The sequence below is a fragment of the Phyllostomus hastatus genome, unplaced genomic scaffold (assembly GCF_019186645.2).
Source record: "Phyllostomus hastatus isolate PE091 unplaced genomic scaffold, TTU_PhHast_1.1 phas_scaffold_397, whole genome shotgun sequence".
Classification (NCBI taxonomy): domain Eukaryota; kingdom Metazoa; phylum Chordata; class Mammalia; order Chiroptera; family Phyllostomidae; genus Phyllostomus; species Phyllostomus hastatus.
In genome coordinates, this window is record NW_025334029.1 from 4700148 (window position 1) to 4725798 (window position 25651).

Below are 25651 nucleotides of genomic sequence, written 5' to 3' on the forward strand. Positions count from 1 at the left end.
GTCCACCTGCTGTGGAGGGCACTCACCGCCTCCTAAAACGTTCGGAGCCACTAAGGTAAGTGTCCCGGTGCGCCTTCCTCCCAACCCGTCTCTCCCCAGTTGCTGAGGCTCCAGTGGACTGGAGAAAATGAGGCGACTACAGCGAAGCCAGCCTTCGGCCTCTTTCCCTTTTAGAAAGATACAGGAGGGCCCGAGAAGACCTTTGGGCAGCTGCCGCGATTCCGCTGCCCCTGGCCCCATTCGGGCCTGAAAACTCAGTGTTTGGGGGCCCAGAGACAGAGGGGTCGCGGGCAGGGCAATGCAGCTTCCCCTTTAAGGCCATAGCCGCTCCTTGCCGCGTGTGTAGGGTGTGTGAGTGTGCGGCGTGCGTGTCTCCTCCTCCCCGAGTGACACAGCAGTGAGAAATGCCTATCAGTAACTTAAACCCCCGAAACTCCACCTTCCGGGCGCAGCGCGCGGAGCCAGGCGGTGGGAATGGAGCTAGCAGATTAAGGCCGCCACCGCAGCGCCGCCAGTATGAACTTGGCTGTGAGTTGAAACTGCCAACTGCGGGCGGGCGCGAGGCACCGGCCGCTACCTAGAGGGTGGTCTGCAAACGGGCCGGGCCACTCAGCGGGCTCCGGAGGCCAGGCAGCCAGCGCAGACGGCCACCCGCCCCCGGGGCATTGCCCCCTTCGCCGCCTCGGGAGCTCTGCAGCATGGTAAGGCTGAGTCGGGCCCAGGAGGTGCGACTGCTGGGGGCTCCGGGGTGCACTGGTACCCCACTAGTGACCCCCATCGCCGAGGAGCCTGGGCCCAGGGGTGCTGCGATCCGGGGACCCCAAAGTTTCCTCCAAGCCTTTGGCCCACCTGGCACAGAGCCCTACCGCCCCCCTCTCAAATAAGCCGGGCCGTGCCAAGCTAAGCTCAGCTCGCATCGCCCAGGACTGAGGCCTCTTCCTGCTCCTCCGCGCCCACCGGTAACCTGGAATCAGTCGGGGCCAGCCAAGTACTCAGGAGGGAAGGCAGAGGGGCTCTCCTGGCCGAGCTGGGCGACCTGCAGGCTCCTAGTCTGTCCATGCGCCCCATGGGCCGCTTGCTCGGACGACGCTGCCTTTGACTACCAGCTCCCTGAGCCTGGGACAGTCGGCAGTGGGCTCGAGGTGCAGGATTCCTCCATCCCACCCCAAGACTGTTTTCGGCCGCGGAGAGTGGGAGTGTGGAGTATGAGCGCACCGAGCCCGCTGCCTTGGGCTGGCTCTCCTGCCACATCCTCCCCTGGAGAGCAGCCCCGACCTGAGCTAGAAGCTCGAGGTAGCCCCGACTGGGCTCCTGCCCGAGCTAACGGCGAGTTCCCAGGCCTCAGAGCGGAGGCAGAGCTCGGCCCCGGCGCCGGCAAGGGCGGTTGGGAAGCCCCCACGGAGCACCGCCAAATACTTTTGGCCAGTTGGCTTGGGCAGGCTCCGACCCGATGCAGCGTGTCCGAAGCCACTTGGAAAGCTGGCCATACTGTCTAATTTTGATACATGATTAAATGTGGGCTGAGCAGACACTAATTAGATTAGCCTGCCAGAAAACTGCCCTCAAGTCTTCGGAACCTGAGCACACAATCGCACCTCGGGCAGGTGTTTTGTCCCCAGCGCTCCTACAGAAGGGCGCAGTCCAACGGGACACCCCGACCGTGGGTGTGTGTGCGTGTGGATGGCCGGAGTATAGCGAACGAGCCATTTGCGAGTAGCCGACTGAGGCTCTGGGACGATGTGAGGGCGAGCCAGCCGAGCGTACGACAGGCTGGCGGCCGCTCTGGAACAAAAACGCAACGTCTCCGCTAGTCTGAATAATTGCGAAAGAGTTGGATGGGAAGAGGGCCCGGGTCTCCTGGGGGAAATCCCCGCGGGGATTGAGCCGCTCCCACAGGCTACGGCCCGCAGCCCGGACAATCCTGTGCTTGGGCTGCTGTGAGCCAATGTGCAGCACCAGAACGGGGCAGCCCAGCCCTTGGCAGGCACGGGTCGCTGCCGGTGTGCCCACGGGTCCGGAGGGATCAGCAGCACACCCGCAGGGGCTTCCCAGACACCGCCGCTACTTGGGGCTCCCGAGGTGCACTTTCTTCTTCCACCCTACCTCTGCTCGTTTTTCCTTGTCTTTATAGAGATCTCTCTCCTTCCCACCCCCTGCTGTCTCTTTGGCCAACCAGCCGCTTTCTAAAAAGCCCCTTTGTTTCCCAGGAGGCTGGAAACAGGGAAGGGGAAAGGGACTCAGAGGCAGAGGGCGGGAGCAGCTACCTCCCAGTGGCTTGGAGTGGCTGGGCACTGGAGAGCATTTGTAAGCGATAGGAGAAGGAGCTGTACTTCCAACACCCCTCCGCCGGAGCCCCAGAAGGCGTTCCCCCGACTCATGGTGCCTATTGGGCTCCCAACCTGTCAGCGGTGGACACCCTGGGCCCTGGCGGTCCGGTCCGGATGGCTCAGAGGACAGACAGCTAGCAGGCAGTTGCAGAGGCGAGGGGCGGTACACGGCTCCGCAGGCTGGGTAGATGCGGCTCGACACTGTGGCGCTGGCAGAGGGGGCGCCCTCTCGGTTTCGCTTTTCAGCCCTTGCCCCTCTCCTCCCGGGCTCAGGGCAGCTGTCCCGCCTGGCAGTGTGAAGACAATATCTGAAACCCAGGTAGCTACACTGAGGCTCTCACCACCCCGCGGTTACACGCATCACTTCTTCCCTTACTCTCCTGCCGCCACCCCCGCCCGCCCCCACAATAATTCCAATGCTCAGTGGGACCCCTTTGTTTGGAGGCAGGAAGGGAATCAGAACCCCCACATCCTAGCTCCTGCAGCCTGGGCGACAGGCATTGGGGATGAGAATGCACCTCCCTGCAGCCTCTGAATGCACCAGGCGCTGGGCACTTGTCTTACCCCACAAACCTGCGGGACCCCGGACTTGCATTGCGAAATGTTTAACATAACGTAAGAAGTAACCTTTTGCCAGCCTGTTGGCTTGCCCGGTCCTTAGTCTCCAAAGCGGGTCCGCTTCTTTCCTCCTACACTTTGTTGGGAAAGAAGATACTGGCAATAAGAAAAACTGACAATTAAGGAGAAGTGGGCGGAGCCCAAACTCGACTGGTGGGTCCCGGAGCTAAGGGAGATTCGGGAGATTCAGATTCCTGAGGATATCTTGTCGCTGCAGCCTCCTCCCTCTCTTCCCATTTAATCTCATGGTGACATGTTATTTGTGCCTTTTTGTATCTTTTCCCTACAACACTCCCCTCCCCCTCCCTGGAGATTATTCGTAAGTGTTGGTCGGGCATTTTTTCTCTGGTCTTTGGAATGGAGGTGAAGCATTAACTCCCCCCTTCCCCCAACATACACATTCCAACTGTATCTAAAACCACAAAGTGCTCCAAGGGTAAACCACAAGTTCTACCTTCTCCTTTCCCCTTTGTGCTTCCCTTCTGGAGCAAGATCATTGGAAAATAAAGCTGCTGATGTGCGAGATGGAACATATGGTGCCTCCATAAGAGGGAAGCTGAAATGGCCTTGAACCTGCCGGACAGACCAGCTGTTTTCTGCCAGCCAGAGCATCTAATCAGCTTCTTCCCTTAGAGTAATAGCCCTCTTTTCTCTTGATGACTAGTATGAATATTAAATAGAATATTCTCCAGAGGAGAAATGTGATGGGCTCCAATATGGCTTTGTGCTTTGGTGGTTCTCCAATGCCTGTCCCTTGCTCTGGGGGCTACCTTGGCCTCTCTTCACATGTGCCTCCAATGTGTGAGTGTTTCCTTCAACACTGAAGTCATAGTGTTGCTTACAGTGGAACCTGGGAAAAGAGGGGCAGGAAAAAGGATTCCCAGATGCCAGGGAGGAAAGCTCTATTTTGTTCCCACTGGCTTTTGAAAAATTAGCAGTCCTTTCCCAACTTAAATATGTCACAGAGACCTGCAGCTCTTTCTTATAAGATCTCCTTAAAAATCATCCTCTTCTGGCTGTGACCATTTTCAGTTTTCCTTCAGTACATTGTGTTTGAGAGGGGGGAAAACAGTTTGGCATTGGAAGAAGAAAAGTTTGAGAAGATAGAAGGAAATTCCATGTTAGGAAATCATTAGCAAAGGGTGACTAGGTCTGTTTTCCTGCCACTGATGCTGACAATGACACAGATATGTGGGTTGAAACAGGAATGTCATTGAATGTTTAAAGTCTACCAGGAAATAACCTATTGCTGGGGTGGAGGTGGGGGCTATACATTCATTACATCTTAAGGTAAGGGATTTACTGTTGTCATTCCTATTCACTAAGGGTATTTTTCAAGCATGGCCAGCACATTTAATATCACAACCCCCCCTCTTTAAGCTGATCACCTACAGGCTTAAAATGCACCTGTTAGTAGATCATCTTTAAGAAACTAAGCAGTGAGGTCACTGCTTAGGCTTATAAAATGGGCAGAAACTGATCTTAGACAGGTGGTTCTTTCACACAGTAGTTTGACTACTCTTCTTCCAAAGGGCTTCTTATCCATGGTAAACTTTTTTTTTAAGATTCTGATTTTTTTCTGTAGTGGTTTATTGGAGAGATAATTAACTTAGGAGCTGAGAAACTTGTGTTCTAGAACACTTTCCTGACTAATTAGCAGAGTGACCTCAGGCAACGTCCACTTGCCCCCTTGTTTCTGCATCTCCCTTTCATAACCTTGAAGTCTGAGTCCCTTCCAGCTCTAACTGTGATTTGTGAATGACATAGTCATTTTTCCAGGAAAGCGAATAACTATTGGGGAGAACAGCTAGATGTTTTTTAAAATGAGGCTGAGATTTTGAGGGGCAAACAGAAGAGTGAGGTATAAAAAAATGGCTGAAGACCAAGCAAAACAATATACAAGTAGGAAGTGTTCCCTCTCTTTGTGTCTTATGCCAGTGTGAACTTCTAACTCACACATCATGGATGGGGGAGGTTGAGAGGCAATCCGGAGGGCTTCTTGTCCAGTACCCCTAGTCAGGTGATCTCAGGGCCTTTATTGATGTCAGGCTTCCTTATTGTTTGGTTGCTTTGAAGATAACGCAATCCAAACTCTTTGAAATTGGACTGGCATGTTTCCAAACAACTCATCTCATATAGAGTAGATTTGCTGATTTGCAGTTGTTTAGCAAAGGTTTCAAGGACAAAAAGCCTTTCTCTCTACAAACACGAGCTGCATGAGAGTATAGGCTATGAATTCACTGTTGAACCTTTTCCTTTTTTCCTAGTCCAGCTGAGGTTTTTTTTTTTTAATCACACTTCCAACTTTGAGGGTGCAGCAATCATGAAGGAATATGCCACTGTCCTGCTTGATGTTAATATTGATTTTTTAAAACAAATTGGAGGAGGGGTAGACATTATGAAGAAGGACCTTTTATCCTCTGAGCTCTTTGGCAATTATCTTACTGCCATAAATGTTGATACGCATATAATGGATGTAACTAAAAAATCTCCTTATTGAAGCAGAAAAGGCTGAGTGTTTGTTGGAGCAGATACAATGCTGAGAGTGTGAATAGACCAACCCAGATGTGGCTGGGGTAGGAGATAAATGAGGGAGGAACAGGCCGGTTACTATAGATCAGCACAAAAACCCAATTCCTGTCATACCTCTTATAACTCCACTGAGAAGCATCCTAGGCAGACAAGTCAACTGTATGGCAGGATTGAAGCCTTGCAAAGCTCAGCTGGAAGCAGTCTGGTTTTTTAGGCATTGAGTCCTTAAACATCTTCCAAACTTTCAAGAGGGAAACTTTATAAATCTGCGCGAAACCGATGGGTTTAATTGCAGTGCATACTACTGGTTTTGTCATCACTGCTGTTGTTATTTAGAAGAGAAGAGTGAGCTCACAGAGCTGTAGCCTGATGGCAGTTATTCAGGGACCCTGTTGGGAGGGGCAGGCAGAATAGCAGAGTCCCATGGGGTCCTGCTCTCAAATGACCAATCCTGGACTTTGGAAGCCTCAAGAGTATTTGCTGCAAGGGGAGGGGATGGAAGCAAAAGACTTGGGTTTCCTCCCTCCCAGACCTCATTATTTTTTTCTTCCTGTTTACAGTTTCCCCTATATACTTTGTGCCTCAAGTCCCTTCCTAAGATCTGACATCTTCATAATTTCCAAAGCAATCAGATAAGTCACAACCTACAAAGATCTCCCCTGCCTCTGTAAGGCCTCACTGGCTGTGGGCACCAAGCTATAGGAGTAAAGGTTTCCAGAGATAGGTCCAAGAGCACCATAAGGAAAAAGCCCTTTGCAAAGTCTTCGAGAACTGTCCTGGAACCCCACCTTCAGACTTCTCCCTCCCCGCTGACCTACGTAATAGTGGAGTCTTCCCTATCCTAGAGGAGGAGCCCCGCCATGCCGTCCAGTACTGCCCTGGTTGCCTTCTGGTCCTGGAGCAGCAGTTGCCCCTTTCTGAAGAGTCCAGGGTACAGCCTCAATGCGCCCCATTTCCTGGAAGGGGAGGGACCCAGCTATCTTCCCCCTCTCGGGGTACTCTGCTGCTTGCTAGATCTATGCAGTAAAAAACCACTAAGTGGGCTTTGGGAAATGACGTTTTCTTAAGGCTGAGAGTTGTTCCACAAAGCCTGAAGGAGGATGGGGCCAATCATTATTCCATCATGCTAGAAGGGGCCCTAGCCTACTGGCCATTGTGTTCCCCGCCCCTTTACTCCACCTGTGGGAGCATCCGGACACTAAGCTATCAAGACACATTCTGATGATTCTAGAAGAGGCAACTGGGCCACAGGGTCTGAACTAGTGAATGGCATCTGTGTCCAAAGGGCCTGGTGGCCCCAGCTTGTGACCTCCATTTTTGGAGAGGAACTGTGGGCCTTAGGGCACTAAAGGCAGCACAAAAATAGTCAGCTTGAATGCTTTGGGACATCTCAAGTCCTTTGTCCACTTGTCCTGAGCGCCACCCTTGCCCCATGAATAAATAATATGTTTGAATTTTGTCCAGTGTTTGAACTTAAAACTAGTAACTCCAGCTTCTTTAAGGGCTCAGTGACAAAGAAAGAGAAAGAGAGAAGGAGGAGAGGATCCAGCTCTGCCTTCCTTTTGGGGATCCCATTAGCTAGATCACCTCAGTCCTGCACATAGTTGCCCCATAGTTTCAGATGCTGAAAGATGGAGAATTTCCAAGCTGGAAGAGTAAAGCACTGTGATTTTACAGAAGAAGAAAATGAGGCCCAGTGATGGGGGCCTGACTTCCTTGAGGAGGGGACACAGTAGAGGGATCTTAAATTAGAACTCTGGTTTCTAGCTCTCAGTCAAGTACTTGGGTCTGGAGTGCCAGCTTTGCACTCAGGCTGAGGAAAAGCAAAGTGGTGACAGGAATGTGGTGAACAGAGGAAAACCATCATTACTAACTAGTGTAATATAAGCTGCTCTGTGTCTGTGTGCTGTGGTTAGCATTGTTGGGAGACAGAGGGGCACACTGGAATCAGAACTCCAAGTCTAGAACTCACGGAAGATCATGGAAGATTATAAGTTAAGAATCAGTCTGGGGCTCAGGCATTGGGTGCCACAGAAAAGGTTGTTTTGTTCTATTTTCAAGTTGCTGACGGAGAGTTGGGCAACTAGCCCCTTGTAGGGCTGGCCTGGGTGGGCTCCTTTGGCAGTAGCTGATTGTTTGAGTTTTATTCCTAATGAGATCTGTGTTAATATCTGCCTCGGGTAGTTCTAACACTGACCGTGGAATTTTAAGTGGGACAGTAGTCTCAATGCAGTCGCCAATGTCACATGCTTTGCGTGTCTAATTCTGAAAGACTGGCATGCATTACACTAGGTTTAGGGAGGACAGCACAGTGTTTCTAAGCTGCTTGTCTGTCAAGGATTAATTTAGCCTCTAATTACTACATTTTCTCCTCAGTTTGCTACATGAACATGTAAAAAAGCTTAAAGAAGTATGCCATTTCATTTAGCCACTGCTTTAAAATTAATTTGGGGGATATAAAGTCAAATCTGACATACTTGATGTTAAAATAATTGTGCTGACATTCAAATTAAAGTGAACAATCTGGTTGTTTCTAGTGATTCCCCAGTGATGGGGTAAAGAGCATTATTGTGTTAGTCACAGCCACAGCCCTCAAAATGAGCCCTGATAACATGAAAGAGTGTCACTGCACTAATCCCACTGGGCAGCCGGTGCTCCCTGCACATGGCTCGTGTCCTGTATGTTGGCTTCGGAGTGTGACTAATGACCTTTGTAGTGAGGCAACCTGGGACCCCTTCCTGCCTGCTAAGAGGGGCAGACAGGTGGTGAGTTCTCCTCCCGCAGCAGAGGTGAGGCCATTCCAATTTGAAGCCTCAAGTGCCTGCCCCCGAGGTAGAACATGTTCAGAGCATGGCAACAATGAAATTGTAAGATTAAATGTCCTGGGCTTCTCCAAGGAGGCTTCTCTCCCTCTTCTCCCCTGTGCCAACCACCCTAGAGAGATGGCCACTTGGCAGGCCTACAAATCTGTTTTGATTCCCACCTCCCCCAACAGCAGCACTGGTCGTGGGAGCCATAGGCCTACTCCCCACTCTAGGGTGGCTGGGAAGTCTGGCTTCTCAGATCCTGGGCAGGAGTCCTTTACAGCATGGTTTGCTTCTATTTCATAGTTCATGGACGTAGACTTGTAGAATAAGGGTGACAACTATCTTAGCCAGTCGTAGGACTTTATATCCTTGCCTTGGCAGTTGTGGACAGCCAGACATTTACACTCACGCACACACATCCCTATCTCAGTGTCAGACAAACATGATTGCTCTTCATTTCCTCCCAAGAAAGAGAGGCACTTCACCTTTTACCGTACATTTTGCTTTGGGATTTGAGAACTAGAAGCTGACATTATCTCTCTTATCCTCAACACATCTTTTTTGAAAGGTGGTACCCAGATAGAAAGGGCTAGGACCTAAACCCTTGTTCCCCACGCATTTGGGAATAGGCTATTTGGCCTTCGCAGTCATGCCTTTGGTTTTGCCTTTTGCAAAATCCTAAGGAAACCAAGTTCAGGTTCAGTCTCCCCACCTTGTTGTTTCTGGATCCTAGACCTGCCCATCCCCCTTCCCTGGAAAGGTGCTGTCCTCAGCCCTCTGTGACTTAGTGTGACTTCAGGAAAATCTGGAACCTCTAACTGAAGTTATGGGAGGCAAGGGCCACCATGCCTTGGAGAGCATCCACTCTTTAGGGCACAGGTAGGTGGTGTTCAAGGGTTAGGTAGGCTCTCTTAGTCACCACCAAGTGGTACCATGCCTGTAGACTGCCCAGCAGTACCTGGCTGCCAAGACTCTCCTGAGCTCACCTCAGGGAAGCTCACCCTAGAAAAAAAGATTCCCATTTCTTTGAAGCAGGTAAGCTCTTTGCCTTTTGTGGATCATGGACTTATTTTTAAATCTGATGAAAGCTGTGGTCATCATTTTATACCACTGCACAAGTATATGCAGTGTTGCATCTAATTTCAGGGGCTCATAGACCCTTCTGGAAGTCCATTCATGGTTCCCTTGGGGATCCTTTGACACAGGTTAAGAATGCATCAACATGGTGCCTTAGTCTGCCAGGTTGTGCGGTCATCTCTGGTCACCACATGGGCATAGAAATACCATGATGTGGTGAATGAACATGAGTTTTGCCTTCGGCACAGGACATTAACCAGCTGTGGTATTTTAGGCAAGTTCCTAAAGCTACCTGAGCTGCAGAGTCCTCATTTGTCAGATGGGAATGTGAGAATGCTAGCCACTGCCCAGTTTAACAGCATCAGAAGAGATTCAAATGAACCAGTGTTGGTGAGACCGTCTTGCACACACCAGACTCAGGAACCCTCTTGGGTTTCTCCCTGTGGTGTCACTGGTCACTCTTCATTTTGCTTTCCTATTTGGCCTGAGAAATTTAACCAACAGAAAGCAGGTCTCTTTTGACGTAACAAGCCCATTTGTCCCTTCCTTTGACATTGTGTAAGTTACACCTAGGCAAACTATCATAAAAGAGTCTCTAGCTCGAAAGGGACTTCCTTGGGCACGCAGAATGTCTGAGATCCAGGCAGTTCTGGAGGTTGCAACTCATTAGGGGCCCTGCTTGCTCAGACCTCCGGCTCTTGAGTGGAGCTGGGGTGTATGTATCTGGCCCAGTGCCCCAGCTAACTCCTGTGTTGGCCTGCCACAGGAGTTAGCAAATGGGATCTGAGAAAGCAAATGGTTTGGTTTTCCACATTCCAGTACTGTCACACCTGCAATCAGGAGGTAAAAGTGGATCCTTGAATCTGTCCCAAATTAGTGAAAAGGTTTAGTCAGCTCTTTATGAAAACTGGGTAGTAGACCTGCCCCAGGATCTGTCCCCTGTTCTGTCCTAAGGGAGGGAGGGAGGAGTTCTCTTCAGAGAAAAGCCTTAGGAGCAGCCTTACAAGCACTTTGTTTGGTGGGAAGTCATCCTGGGAGGGAAGAGGCTCACTGGACTCAATTCAAATAGCCCTTCTCCACTGCCCACAACCGAACCTGGCAATGTGGAAAGACTTCATGGTCAAGCCAGGAAAGCTGGCAACTCGTAGATAAGGAAATTGAGGCCCTGAGAGGGGACTGTGCTTTTCCAATGTCACATAACAAGTCAGAGGCCACCTATGCAAGAATACAAATGAGCATAAAGACATGTCATTTGCCCTGTGCTCCCTCCAGGTTCTCTGGCTCCTGAAAATGATGTCTTTTCACTTACTTTAAAAACATAACCTGTCTTCAGATTAATTTGGTCCTAATGAATGCTCAGGTTTTCAAAGTCAGCTTGAGACAATAAAGAGCAGGTTTGGTGGAAAGTTCTTTGAATACTCAGAGGATGATCCTAGCCATGCTAAGCCTGCTGCTGTGCAGTTTCCGAATCAAATCAGCTACATGTTTGTAGAGCAAGCCCCCTCTGCCTCCTCTGCCCTAAGTTAGGAATGTTTTTTGGAAAAGAATGTTTCTAGGAACTTGGGCTTTTCCTTTCCTTTATAAAGAAAGGAATGTTGTTTTGCTTTGAACTGGCTGGCAAGTAGATTGAAAGGTCCCCTCTTTTTTGTGTTAAACCAGTCAGATTTTTGAGGGTTGGTTAAGTGGAGATCATGTTAAAAAGGAGCGTTTAGTACTGGGTCACTAAACAGAGTGGCGCTGTTTCCCATCATTTGCTGGAGTGTCTGGGCCTTAAGCTTCATTATTCCTCTGGAAAGGGAGAAATCCTGCCAGTCACTTGAAAGTAGATGCCACCCGGCAATTTTCGGCATGCTCATGTAATCATCCAAACTGATAGTGCTCTGCAAATTGGGAAGTGGCAGTTGGCATTTGCTCTTTGGAAGAATCATTGTTTGGGACCAGCTTTCTGAGTCTGCAAGGGGTCCCTAGTGCAATAGTAAGAAGAATGTCCATCTGGAGAGTCAGCTGACATATGCTCCAGGTCCAGCTGTGAGCCTCAGTTTCCCCATCGGTACAGTGAAGGAGTTGACTAGGAGAATCTGAGGGTGCCTCCAGCTTTGATGTGTCATGATTCTCGGAGTTGCAAATTAAACTCTAAGTTACTTAAAATATTTGAAAAGAATAAATCATAATTTGTTATATTTTGGAATTATTAAGAGACATAAAGCTATGAGGGTTTCATTTTAGTTTGGTAGATGGGGGCTATGACTGTTATATAGTCGAGGACAGTGCTAGAAGTCTGGGGAAAGACCAAAAGATTTGATATGTATTTATGTAGGACCAAAGAATGGGAAAGGGGATGTTCTCTTAGAGATCCAGTTTTTACACGTGACCATAGTTGGGCTGGATTCCCCTGCAAGCTGCTGGGAGCTGAGATAGTCCAGGAGTCAGATGTTCCCACTCCCAACCCACTGTGGACTGTTTCCCTACCCACAGTCCACATACCCTTACAGGAGAAGAATCCAGATGTCCAGTTTTTGAGCCTGCAGTCAGCAGAGTATCAGGCTGAGAGATTTTTTATTTCTAGCTATGAAATAGCTTATCAAAAAGGAAATTTCCCTCTTATTTCTACCCCCAACAGCCAAGAGTTGTTCTCAGTTAATGCAGATATTTAATTTTGTTGGACTCGTACCAGTGCCTAATTTAAAATAAAGCAGATTTTCTTAAATAATGGGAGGTAATTCTTGGGGGCTTTTTATTTGGAATTATTTTAATTTGAACATATTGACTGTTTTAGGTTTGACTTCACGTATTCTTCTTATTGTCATTATGCACAAATAACCTAAACCACCCCACCCTTATTTTTGTAATGAGTAACAGTTTGTCTGGTCTAAAAAAAAACTTAGTTTCTCAACTGTTTGTACCCACAGTACTTGCCATGTTTGCTTATGTTTTTGTTTATGTTTAAATCACAGACACGTGTTGTTCACTTGTAGCTAATGAGTGCTTACAAAATCTGTCCTTCTTATTCCAAAACAGCCCCAGATTTGGAACTGTTTTTTTTTCCCCCCAACACAACAATCTCTTATCTATGCCCAGCCACCCCTCCTCAGGCTTGGAACAGGACCAATGACTGGGAGGGAGGCAGTCTGGCTGCCACGCCCAACTCTGCTGCCTCACTGTGTGACCTTGGCTAAGTCCCTTACCCCTCTGGGCCACACAGTTATTATCAGGACAATGAAGGGGCTGGCCAAGGGTTAGAGGGCTCTCTGAGAATTTGCTCTTATTAGGATGGATTGTTATATTTGGAGGCTGTGATTTGACCTGTGGAGTATATGACCTTTAAATACTTTCTAGAAGTAAAATTCAGTGATTGTCCAAGAAAAGTGAAATTTACTAGCACTTAGTTCCTGATGACTGGCTGTTTTTTGGAAAAATGTATCTATGTGTATTCCCTCCCCCTCATTCAGCTTTGTTAAGAGTTATGGGCTTGAAATCAAGGCAAAAATGGGGGGAGGGCAGTGCCCAAGACCTTTCTCTCTAGTGAACTCTTGCAAGTGATGGGGCCCATTGGGCTGCCTCTCCTCTGCCATTTAGACAGGTCAGGGGTCAGTATGAAAAGAACCCAAAGCAATACAAAATTAGAACTTGAGTGCTGGTCAGGAACTGGTAAAAGTCATTTTGAAAAAGCGATTATACAAAAATATTTTGTGTTTCTATTATGTGCAAGGCATTGTGGAAGGATGGATGGATAGATGGTTGGATGAATGGATAGATGGATGGTTGGATGGATGGATGGATGGATGGATGGATGGGACAGGCAGATACATGAGAGTTAAGATGCAAAAAGCTACTGAATACCCAAAGTAAAGAAATTCTACAAATTAATGTGTCTGGGTGATGATATAAGAATGAACAAAATAGGCCAAAAAATCCCTCATGAAAGGTAGTCTAGTGGAGGAGAACAACAAAAAACAAGATTAATAAGTAAAAAATATAGTATAATATAGCATGTCCGAGGTGACAAGTGCCTTGAAGCAAACTAGATCAAGGAAGGGAATTGGAGAATGCCATGGAAGGATGCACTTTTAAATAAGGTGGCCAGCAGGGACCTTGCCAAGAAAGTGAGATTTGAGCAAAAATTTACAAAACCATGTATCAACCAGGCCAGTGCTATCCAATAGAAATATTGGATTGGCCAAAAAGTTCGTTTGCTTTTTTCCGGTAATATGGCACTAGTAGCGTGTAGTTGTCTTTAACTTCATTTGAAACAATTTTGTTATGTTGTATTGTGACAGCTGTCACATGAGTTTGCATTAAAAAACATCAAAATTGAAGCCCTGGCTGGTGTAGCTCAGTGGATTGAGCATGGGCTGCAAACCAAAGTGTCGCAGGTTCGATTCCCAGTCAGGGTACATACCTGGGTTGCAGGCCATGACCCCCAGCAACCGCACATTGATGTTTCTCTCTCTCTCTCTATCTCCCTCCCTTCCCTCTCTAAAAATAAATAAGTAAAATTTAAAAAAAGATATTTAAAAAAACATCAAAATTGGTGAATTTTGGTGTAGCCATTTTAATAGTGAAGATAGAAGAAAACATGCAACATTTTTGGCAGATGATGCTTTATTGTTTCAAGAAAGGTAAAACACAACTGAAATGCCAAGATTTGTGCAGTGTACAGAGAAGGTGCTGTGGCTGATGAAACATGTCAGAAGTGTTTTGTGAATTTTCTTGCTGGAGATTTCTTGCTGGATGATGCTCCACAGTCGGGTAGACCAGTTAAAGTTGACAGTGATCAAATCACGACATTAATTGAGAACAATCAACATTATACCACCCGGGAGATAGTTGACATACTCAAAATATCCAAATCAATCAAGGTATTGATGAGAATAAAATATGTGGCTTTTATTTTGCAGAAAAAAACCATATAATTTTTTTTGCCAACCCAGTATAATACAAGACACAGATCCAAGCCACACATATAATTTTAAATTTTCTAGTAGCTACATTTAAAAAGAAGCAAGTGAAAGTAATTAAATAATTTTACTTAACCCAATCTATCTAAAAATGTAAATACTAAACACTAATACTAAAATATTAGTATTTCAACATGTAGTCAACCTAAAAATTAAATTACTGAGATGGTATACATTCTTGTTATCATACCAAGTCTTCGCATTCTATGTAGTTTACACTTACAGCACACCTCAATTCATATTAGCCACATTGCAAATTTTCCACAGCCACATGTGCCTCATGGCTACCATTTAGGATGGCACATAACTAGACTCTTAAAGTTAAATGTTCTGCCCTAGCTGGTGTGGCTTATTGGATTGAGTGCCGGCCTGCAAACTGAAAGGTTGAAGGTTTGATTCCCAGTCAAGGCACATGCCTGGGTTGTAGGACAGGCCCCGAGTTGGGACATGTGTGAATCTCATGTTTCTCTCCCTCTCTTTCTCCCTCCTTTCCTCTCTCTAAAAATAAATAAAATATTTTTCAAAAGTTCTCATTTTAGTGGATCTCTGTACTTTATAGGATGCTTTCTTTGCTTACTGGGCTGAAATTATTTAAAATAATAACTATTGCTAATCACCATTAATTTCCATAAATTCCTTTACTGTAGGTAGCCTTTTACATCTCAATTCTTCATGTATCTATATGTGTCTGCCTATCTGTTCATCCTTCCATCATTCCGCAAAATGGTTCTACCTGAAAGAAGTTCTCCAGTTCTCAGTTTTTCTGCCTTGCAGGCTGGGTTCTGAATGCAGACCTGGAGGGAGCTCAGTGGACCAGCTGGTATCTGCCACACTGAGCAAGGCTTTGAGAAGCATTGGCAAAAGGTCTTTTGTCAGAAGGAAGCCTACATTTTTGACTTGATATTTATCAGAATATTTCCCTGAATGCCTGTGTGTGCCTAGAGACTTCTGTCCTGATGCCTCTTGGAAACCTACCCATTAACTGAGAGCATTTTTTGAGGGTTGGCCTTTAAGCCTGTACTCTTTGCTCCTAGACCTTCTGCCTCCAGCAGGGGGGTGGGGCGGTGAATTGATCACTTCTAAGCTTTTGTAATTTAATTTTTTAACTTGACATAAATTCAGACTTCAAGAAAAGTTTGGAGAATAATACAAATAATTTCTGAATACCTTTCATTCAGTTTCCCAAATGTTAATATTTTACCACATTTTCTTTATGTTTTATCTACTTTCTCCTCTATACACACACACAAATTTTATTTTAGTGAATTGTATAAGAATAAATTGCAGATATAATGCTCCTTTATGCCTAAATAGCTTAATATATATTTACTAAAAAAATTCTCTTGCATAAGTGTAGGATGTTGATCAAAATCAAGAAGCTAACATTGGTACGAATCAGATCTAAAGATCTTAATCTAAAAACTTTATTCACATTTTGCTGATTGTCTAAAAATGTCCTTTATAGCAAACAACCAAAAAAACAAAAAAACACTCAGGATCATATGGTGCTTTTTGTTGTTATGCTCCTTTAGTTTCCTTTAATCTGGGACAATTCTTCAAGCTCTCCTTGGTTTTGTAGCATTGATATTTGTGAAGAGTACAGGTCAGCTATTTTGCAGAATGTCATTCATTTTGGGTTTGTCTGATGTTTCCACATGATTGGATTCAGGTTATGCATTTCTGGAAGGAATACCATGGAGGTGATGCTGTGTACTTCTCAGTGCATCATATCATGAAGTTCATGATGTTGGTATGTCTTATTACTAGTGTTGTTAACCTTGATCATTTGGTTAATATGGTATCTGCCAGGTTTCTCTACTATCAATTTACTATTTTCCCCTTTGTAATTATCTTACATGTATATATTTTAAAGGTATGTTAATGTCCTGTTACTCTGTAAATTTTCACTCACTAGTTTAGCATCCATTGATGATCCTTGCCTGAGGCAAGTTTATTATGTTGGTTGCCAAGTAAAGAATTTCTAATTCTATCATTCCTTCTATATTTATTGTTTGGCTTTCTACAGTAAGGGAGTATTCCTTCCTTATGTATTTATATCAGATGAGCTCATGGATTATTTTTTATGGATCAATGGAACTCATGGTCCAATGAGTTATAATTCTTTACAATCATTATTTTTTTATGCTCAAATTTTCCCACGTTTGGCCAGTGGGAGTCTCTTTATGTTGCCTCTTATGTCTTTTGTTTAAATAAAAAATAATCTTGTAGCCAATATTGTGAACATTTAAACATACTTTATATTATTTTAGAAAGAGCAGAAGGGAGGGAGAAAGAGAGGGAGAGAAGCATCAGCGTGTGAGAGAAACACCACACAACCTAGGCATGTGCCCTGACCCTGAATCAAGAAACTGAACTGGCAAAAGTTCACTTTGCAGGACAATGCCCAACCAATTAAGCCATACCAGTCAGGGTACCTCTTACATCTTTTTGACATATTCCTAATCATTCTCTGAGCGTGGTCTTAATTTCTGGCATAATAAGATTGCCCCAGGCTCATCTTGTACTTTTCTGCCCTAGCCATGAAAATCAGCCATGATCCCAAGGAGCCCTAGTTTCTTTTTGTGGAGAATGGTACTTGGAAACCAAGATCTGGTGCCCATTTCTAGTGTTACTGTTAGTAGACCCCCTTAGTCCATAAAGCTAGAAAATTAATTATTTAAATATCTCACATCTATATTTCGTTATTTTATTAATTTCTATTTTTGTGGTAACTCCTCTAACCATCATATATTCACACTGATAACGCTAAATTCCAATCCAACAACAAAGTTTATTCTATCTTTGTGACTTTTATGACAATGAGAAGTCTCTCTGTTATTATCCATAATGTATTTGCCCATTCACTGAATCCTAACACACATAGAAAATAGTTTCAGAATTGCTAACCCATAATTCTATGAAAAGAAGCCTGTTAACTACAGTACAATATTTGTTTAGAATTCATTTTGTCTTTAGCTTAAAGATATATTATCCAAAAACTGTTAAAAATTACCTGGACTCGTTCTCTGTCTCTGCTCCCAGTGTGGTCATTTGAATATGGTTCAGTTCTCTTTTTTGTTTAGATTCCTTTGGAGGTTTTTGTTCTCACACTTGTTAATTTTATTTATCTATGTATCTATTTATTTATTTGTATTAAATTTTTGAGGTAACATTGGTTAATATCCTTATATAAATTATAGGTGTACAACCTTACAATTTGATATCTGTATATTCTCAGGCATGCTCACCACCCCAAATCTAGTTTCCTTTTGTTACCATGTATTTGACCGCTTTTATGCAATACAACCTCTCTCCACCCCCATCACCTCCAGTAATCACCATTCTGTTGTCAGGATCTATGAGTTTGTGTTTGCTTGTTTTGCTAGTTTAATTCTTTTTATTGCTGTTCGATTACAGTTGTCTCCATTTTTCCCCCATTACTCTCCCCTGCCCTACCCACCCCCACCTCCCACATTCAATCCTCCCTGCCTCCCTGCCCCGTCTTTGTCCATGGCTCTTTTATACATGTTCCATGATGTTACCCTTCCCCTTCTTTCCCTGTTATCCCCCTCCCCCCTCCCCTCTGGTCACTGTCAGTTTGTTCTTTATTTCCGTGTCTCTGGTGAGCCTGTGAAATAATAACATACTTCCAAAAGTTGGAACTGCACAAAAGTGACACTGCCCATTACTTTTATCCTTTCCGTCTCATTCCATCCATCCCCTCTCAATAACCAAACTCACTTGTTGTTCTGTTTTTTGTTTCACACAAATAAGCAGATATCTGCGCATTTTCTTATATGCCCTTTTCACAGGAGGGGTAGCATACTCTTGTGGGCTTCACTTTTTTACATGACAGCACATCCTAGTAATTACTTTGTATCAGTTCATAGAGACCTTTATCATTTCTTTTTTACATTTTATTTATTTATTTTTAGACAGCTGGGAAAGGAGAAACAGAGGGAGAGAAACATCAATGGGGGGTTGCCTCTTGTGCACCCACTACCAGGTACCGGCCCACAACCCAGGCAATGTCCTAGACCGTGAAATGAACTGGTGACATTTTGGTTTGCAGGCTGGCGCTCAATCCACTGAGCCACACCAGCCAGGGCAAAGATCTTTATCATTTCTTGTATTACAGCTACATAACATGACATAGTGTGGATATATCGTAGATTATTCATTTACCCTCCTTTGCACGAGTATGTAGGCTAGTCCCAATACTTTGCAATTACAAACAATGCTGCAAATCAACAACCTGGTGCATATGTATTTTCATTTTGTTGGAGGTGTATCTTCAAGGCAGATTCTTAGATGTGGAATTGGTGTGTCAAAAAGTAAACATACATAGTTTTGTTAGATATTGCCAAATTCCCTTCCTGAATGGTGGTTCCAATTTGGATTCCCATTAGCAATATGTCTTATCCCTTAAAGCCTCACAGTGTCTGCTATACTTCTTAAATTTTGTAAATCTGATAGATGAAAAATTGTATCTCAATAATTTTCATTAGCATTTTTCTTTAAAAAAAAAGATTGTATTTATTTATTTTTAGAGAGGAGAAGGGAGGGAGAAAGGGAGGGAGAGAAACATCAATGTGTGGTTGCCTCTGGCAGACCCCCTACTGAGGACCTGGACTGCAACCCAGGCATGTGCCCTAGACTGGGAATAGAACGGGTGACTGCTGCACAGGCCAGCACTCAATCCACTGAGACACACCAGCCAGGACAACATTTTTCTAATTATGAGTGACTGGGAGCATTTTTTCATACGCTTTAGAACCTTTTCGATCTGTGTGTGTGTGACTTATCTATTCATGTCTTTCTTCTGCTCTCTATTGAGTTTTTGGTATTTTATCCTTAATTTTCAGTTTTTATGTTAAGAATACTAGTTTTTTTAAATCTATATTATATGTTGCAAGTAGTTTTTCGCACTTTGCTGTTTTTTGTTGTTCTTTTTTTTTCTTTGCTACACAGAAGTTTTTTATGTAGTCAAATATCAAACTTTTATAGCATTTGGATTTTGAGTCACACTTAGAAAACCTTTCCTCACACCCACATTAAAGAGGAATTCACCCATTTCTCTTCCAGTATTTGTAGAGGTTCAGGGTCTTTTTAAAATATATATTTTTATTGGTGATGCTATTACAGTTGTCCCATTTCTCCCCCTTCACTCCCCTCCGCCCTGTACCCCCCTCCCACCCACATTGCCCCCTTTAGTTCATGTCCATGTGTCGTAAGTTCTTTAGCTTCTACATTTCCCATACTGTCCTTACCCTCCCCCTGTCTATTTTCTGCCTACCATCTAGGCTACTTATTATTTGTACCTTTTCCCCCTCTCTCCTTCTCCCACTCCCTTGCTGATAACCCTCCATGTGATCTCCATTTCTGTGGTTCTGTTTCTGTTTTAGTTGATTGCTTAGTTTTTGTTTTTGTTTTAGATGTGGTTGTTAATAATTGTGAGTTTGCTGTCATTTTACTGTACATGTTTTTTATCTTCTTTTTCGTAGATAAGGCCCTTTAACATTTCATAAAATAAGGGCTTGGTGATGATGAACTCTTTTAACTAGACCTTATCTGAGAAGCACTTTATCTGCCCTTCCATTCTAAATGAAAGCTTTGCTGGATAGAGCAATCTTGGATGTAGGTCCTTGCATTTCATGACTTGGAATACTTCTTTCCAGCCTCTTCTTGCCTGCAAGGTCTCTTTTGAGAAATCAGCTGACAGTCTGATGGGAACTCCTTTGTAGGTTACTGTCTCCTTATCTCTTGCTGCTTCTAGGATTCTCTCCTTCATTTTTACCTTGGCTAATGTAATTCTGATGTGCTTTGGTGTGTTCCTCCTTGGGTCTAACTTCTTTGGGACTCTCTGAGCTTCCTGGACTTCCTGGAAGTCTATTTCCCTTGCTAGATTGGGGAAGTCCTTCTTTATTATTTGTTCAAATAACTTTTCCACTTGTTGTCCTTCCTCTTCCCCTCCTGGTACCCCTATAATTCGGATGTTGTAAGGTTTGAAGATGTCCTGGAGATTCCTAAGTCTCTCCTCATTTTTTTGAATTCTTATTTCTCTATTCTTTTCTGTTTGATTTTTCTTTCTTCCTTCTGGTCCACTCGATTGACTTGAGTACCAGTTTTCTTCCTATCACTATTGGTTCCCTGTGCATTTTCCTTCATTTCACTTGTTGTAGCCTTAATTTTTTCATCTAATGTGTGACCAAATTTAACCAATTCTGTGAGCATCCTGATCACCAGTGCTTTGAACTGTGCATCTGATAGGTTGGCTATCTCTTGGTCACTTAGTTGTTTTTGCTATGGAGCTTTGATCTGTTCTTCTGTTCGTGCCATTTTTTTTGTTTTTGTTGCACCTGTTATGTATGAGGGGCGGAGCCTTAGATGTTCACCAGTGCAGGGCAACCCAGTCACTGGGTTTTGGGGCTGTATGTGGGGGCGGGGTCCGAGAGGAAACTATGGCACTTGCTCCGCTCTCTGCCGGATTTCAGTCCCTTCCGCTGCTTCCCCCAAGCTAACTGGGCCTTTCTGGTGCTAATTCCCATGTTGGTGGGCTTGTGCACATTCTAGGACCCTGTGTGTCTCTCCAACACACTCTCCTGTGAGGCTTCAAGTCTCTCCCTGAGCCTCAACACCCCCCCATAGGTGTTTTTAATCGGTGCCCTGAGACTCTATGTCTGGGCACTGGGACCCTGGGTTGTGCAGTCTGTCTCAATGCCCATTTTCTCTTGGTTTATCTGCATGTGAATGTGGAGCTGCCCGGACGGCCAGCTGCCTTACGCGCAGTGCCTCGCTTCACAATTGCCGCCTCACTGGGTGTGCCAGCCGCCTGCGTGCCCAGGGTCCGCCCGCTGTGGTCTTGTGCCCCAGATGCCTTACATGCCCAGTACCACCACTTTTTGTGCCGCGACCCCTCTCCACTTGGCTGCCCGACTCTGCCCTTCCTACCGGTCTGGATGAATGTGTGTATTTTAACTCCTTGGTTGTCCGACTTCCATACAGTTCAATTTTCTGTCAGATCTGGTTGTTATCTTGTTTCTAAATTGTTGCTGACCTTATTTTGGTTGGACGAGGAGGCACAGTGTGTCTACCTACGCCTCCATCTTGGCGGGAAGTCCCGAGGTTCAGGTTTTATGTAGAGATTCCTAACCCATTTGTAGTTTATTCTTGTAGATGGATTATATGGTACGGGTCTTTGTGTATTTTTCAAATGGCTACTCAGTTATCATAACCTCACTTTCAAAATCATCCACCTTTGCCCCCAATGATTTTAAATGTCACTGGTATCGTATATTCAATTTCCACATATATTTGAGTGTATTTCTAGATGTACTATTCCACTGGTCAATTTGTCTGTTCTTCCTCCAATACCACACTGTTTTATGTAGTCCAATATCACAAGCAGGACATGGGCATTGATACAATCCATCCAATTCAAAATTCCATATATAGTTTCGAGAGTTCTTTATATATTTTACATATGTGTCCATTGTCTGATATGTAATTTGAAAAAACTTTCTCCCAGTTTATAGCTTGTCTTTTCATTCTCTGAAGGGTTTCTTTCCCATAAAGTTTATTTTATGGACCATACTTCTGCTGTGTAGCCTAAGAAATATTTACTACTATGTCTACTCTATATTTACTCTATATGTCTACTTATAGAGTAGAAATATTTACTCTATATGTCTACTTATATAGATCTTTATTTCTTCATAAGCATTTTGTAATTTTCTGGATACCAATCCTATGCATATTTTCTTAGATATAATATCTAAGTATCATATTTTCTTTGGAGCAATTATAAATGGCACTATGTTTTTTACTTTTTATTTTTAAAGATTTTATTTATTTACTTTTAGACAGGGGGAAGGGAGGGAGAAAGAGAGGGAGAGAAACATCGATATGAGAGAGAAACATCAATCGGTTGCCTCTCACATGCACCTAGTAGGGGACCAAATCCCCAACTCAGGCATGTACCCTGACTGGGAACGAACTGGCAACCTTTCATTTTGTGGGACAATGCCCAACCAACTTAGCCACAACTGGTCAGGGCTGTATTGTATTTTTTAAACACGGTTTTATTGATACAATTCACATACCATAAAATTCATTTAAAGTGATAAAATTAAATTGTTCAATTCAGTAATTTTTAGTATACTCAAAGAATTGTGCTACCATCAGCAATATCTAATTTCAGACCATACTAGTTATCCTAGAAAGGAACCATATACAAGTTACCAGCCATTCCTCATGCCTCTTTACCCTTAACCCCTAGCAACCATTAATTTGTTTTGGGCTCTATGGATGTCTATTCTGGAAATTGTTATAAATGGAGGCATACAACAGATAGCTTTTTGTGACTGATGTCTTTTGCTTACCATAATATTGTCAAATTTTATCCATGTTTTATTGTGTATTATACTTCATTTCTTTCTATTGCCAAATAATATTCCATTGTATGGATATACCACATTCTGTTTGTTCATTCACCACCTGATAGAAATTTGGGTTGTTACTATTCTTTGACTATGAATAATACTGCTATGAATATTCATGTACAAGTTTTTATGTAGACATAACTTTTATTTCTCTCAGGTATATACCTAGGAGAAGAATTACTAGGTCATATGGTAGCTCTATGTTGAACATTTTAAGTAACTTCTGAAATAGTTTGCAAAATAATTGTACCATTTTAGATTTCACCAACAATATATAAGTGTTCCAATTCTTCCACATTCATGTCAACACTTGTGATTTTCTGTCTTTTTTCTTATAGCCACTGAAGTTGAGTATCTTTTCATATGTTTGTTTAGTGGCCATTTGTATATCCTCTTTGGTGAAATGTTTACTGATATTATTTGCCCCTTTTAAATTGGGTTATTTATTTGCCTTTCTGTTGTTGAGTGAATGTTCTTTCTGTATTCTGGATATTATACCTTTATCAGATATATAAATTGCAAATATTTTCTCTCATTCTCTGGGTCATTTTTCTACTTTCTTGATGGTATTATTTGTAGCATACAAGATTTAACTGATGAAGTCTAATGTATGTAATTTTTCTTTTATCACTTATGCTTTTGATGCCTTATCTAAGAAACTCACTTAATTCAAAGTCACAAAGATTTACTGCTATGTTTCTTCCAAGAGTTTGGTCATTTAAATTCATTTAGGTTTGTCTTCTATTTTGAGTTAATTTTTACATATAAGTGAAAAAGGAATCCAACATCATTTTTTTACTTGTGAATATCCAGTTGCCACCACAGCACCATTTATTGAAAAGACTATTATTTCATCTTAGCACCCTTGGTAATTTAATAATAGTTTGTTGAGGATTTTGCATCTCCATGACCGGTTTTGGTCTCCATTTTTCTTTTTTGTTTGGTTTTTATATCAGGATAATACTAATCTCATAAAATGAATAGGGAAATGTTTCCTCTTTATTTTCTGAAAGAGAATGTGTAGAATTAATATTAATTCATCTTTAATATTTGGTAGAATTCACCAATGAAACTATCTGGGTTTGGTGGGGGGGTTTTGAGAGGGAAATTTTAAAATTATGAATTCATATTTCTTAACAGTGACATGGCTATTCAAAATCTATTTTGGTAGCTTGTGCTTTGTAAGGAATTGGTTCATTTCATCTACATTTCAAACTTATGCATGTAGAGTTTTTCACAATATTCCCTTATTAATGCTTTTTATGTTTTGTCAGGTATGTAAGCAATAGCCCCTGGTTCATTTCTGATATTGGTAATTTATGTCATCTTTATTACTTTTCAGTCTTGGTAGAGGTCAGTTTTACTGATCTTTTCAAGGAACCACATTTTTAATTGATTTTTTCTCTGTTTTTCTGTTTTCAGTTTCATTGATTTCTTTCTTTAAAAAAAAAGATTTTTATTTATTTATTTTTAGAGATGGGGGAAGGGAGGGGAAAAGAGAGAGGGAAACATTGATGTACAAAAGAAACAACTTGCAACCCAGGCATGTGCCCTGACTGGAAATCAGTGGGTAACCTTTCACTTTGCCTGATGATAACCAACCAACTGAGCCACACTGGCCAGGGCTCACACTCATTTCTTATCTTTATCATTTTTTGCCTTCTACTGCTTTGGGTTTATTTTACACTTCTTTTCCTAGGTTTTTGAGGTATAAGCTTAGATTATTGATTTAGCTTATATACTAATTTGAGATAATTTTCCTTTTCAAATGTATGTATTTAGTGTTATACATTTTTTAGCACTGCTTTAGCTGTGTCCCACATATTTTTATAAGTTGTGTTTTCATTTTCATTCAGTCCAATGAATTTTTAATTTCTATTGAGACTTCTTCCTTGACCAGTAGATTATTTAAGTGTGTTAATTTCTAAGTATTTGAAGATTATCATGATTTCTTTCTGTTATTGCTTTCCACTATGGTTCCACTGTGATGAAAAAAAAAAACTTACTCTGTGTGATTTCAATTCTTTTCAATTTGTTGAGATGTGTTTTAGGACCCAGGGTATGGTCTATCTTGGTATATGTTCTATGGGCTCTTGAAACAAATATGTAATATGCTATTGTTGGGTAGATTGTTATCTAGATCCTGTTAGTTGATGAAGTATTGCTGAGTTCTTCATTTTGTTGTTTCTTACTAGTGGTTGTAGCTATTGCTGAGAATGGGGTGTTGAAGTCTCCATCTATACTGTGGATTTGTCTATGTCTCCTTTTGGCTCCCTCAGTTTCTGCTCCATGCGTTTTGAGATTGTTGTCTGGTGCATACACATTTAAGATCAATATGCCTTACTAGTGGATTGATTCTTTTATTATTGTGTAAAGTCTGTCTTCAATAATTTGTTTTCTTCTAAAGTTTTTTTCTGATATTAATTAGCAACTACTGCTTTTTTAAAAATTAATGTTTGCATTATCTTTTTCATCCTTTTACTTTACCTATTCTGTTGTATTTAGAGTATGTTATAAATATATAGAATATAGTTGGGTAATTTTAAAAAATCTACTCTGTTCATCTCTAACTTTTAATTGGCATTTTTATTACCATATAAATATAAGGTAATTGTTGATATATTCCAGCTTAAGGGTGTTATTTTGTCATTTGTTTTCTGTTTGTTTCATCTGGGGTTTTTTTTTTCCTGTTTCTCTTTCCTTTTGTTCCTGTGGGTTGCTTGGACATAGTTTAAGATTTCATTTTCATTTATACATAGTAGTTTTGTTAATGGTTACTCTAGTAACCTGTTAGTGTTACTCCAATAACAGTACACATAAGTAATTTATCACAGTCTATAGTCTACATTTTATCACTTTGAGGGAACTATAGAAATCTTACTTTCATTTAG

The 25651-nt window shown here is 42.8% G+C and overlaps 1 protein-coding gene across 1 annotated transcript in view; it reads left to right on the plus strand.

Moving 5' to 3' along the window:
* Positions 1-474: 474 nt before the first annotated feature.
* Positions 475-25651, plus strand: part of MAMLD1 (mastermind like domain containing 1) — a 141359-nt gene continuing 116182 nt past the window's right edge. The window contains exon 1 of the mRNA XM_045820507.1: positions 475-701. Coding sequence (XP_045676463.1) covers positions 699-701 — 3 coding nt within the window. The 5' untranslated portion in view covers positions 475-698. The remainder of the gene's footprint in view (positions 702-25651) is intronic.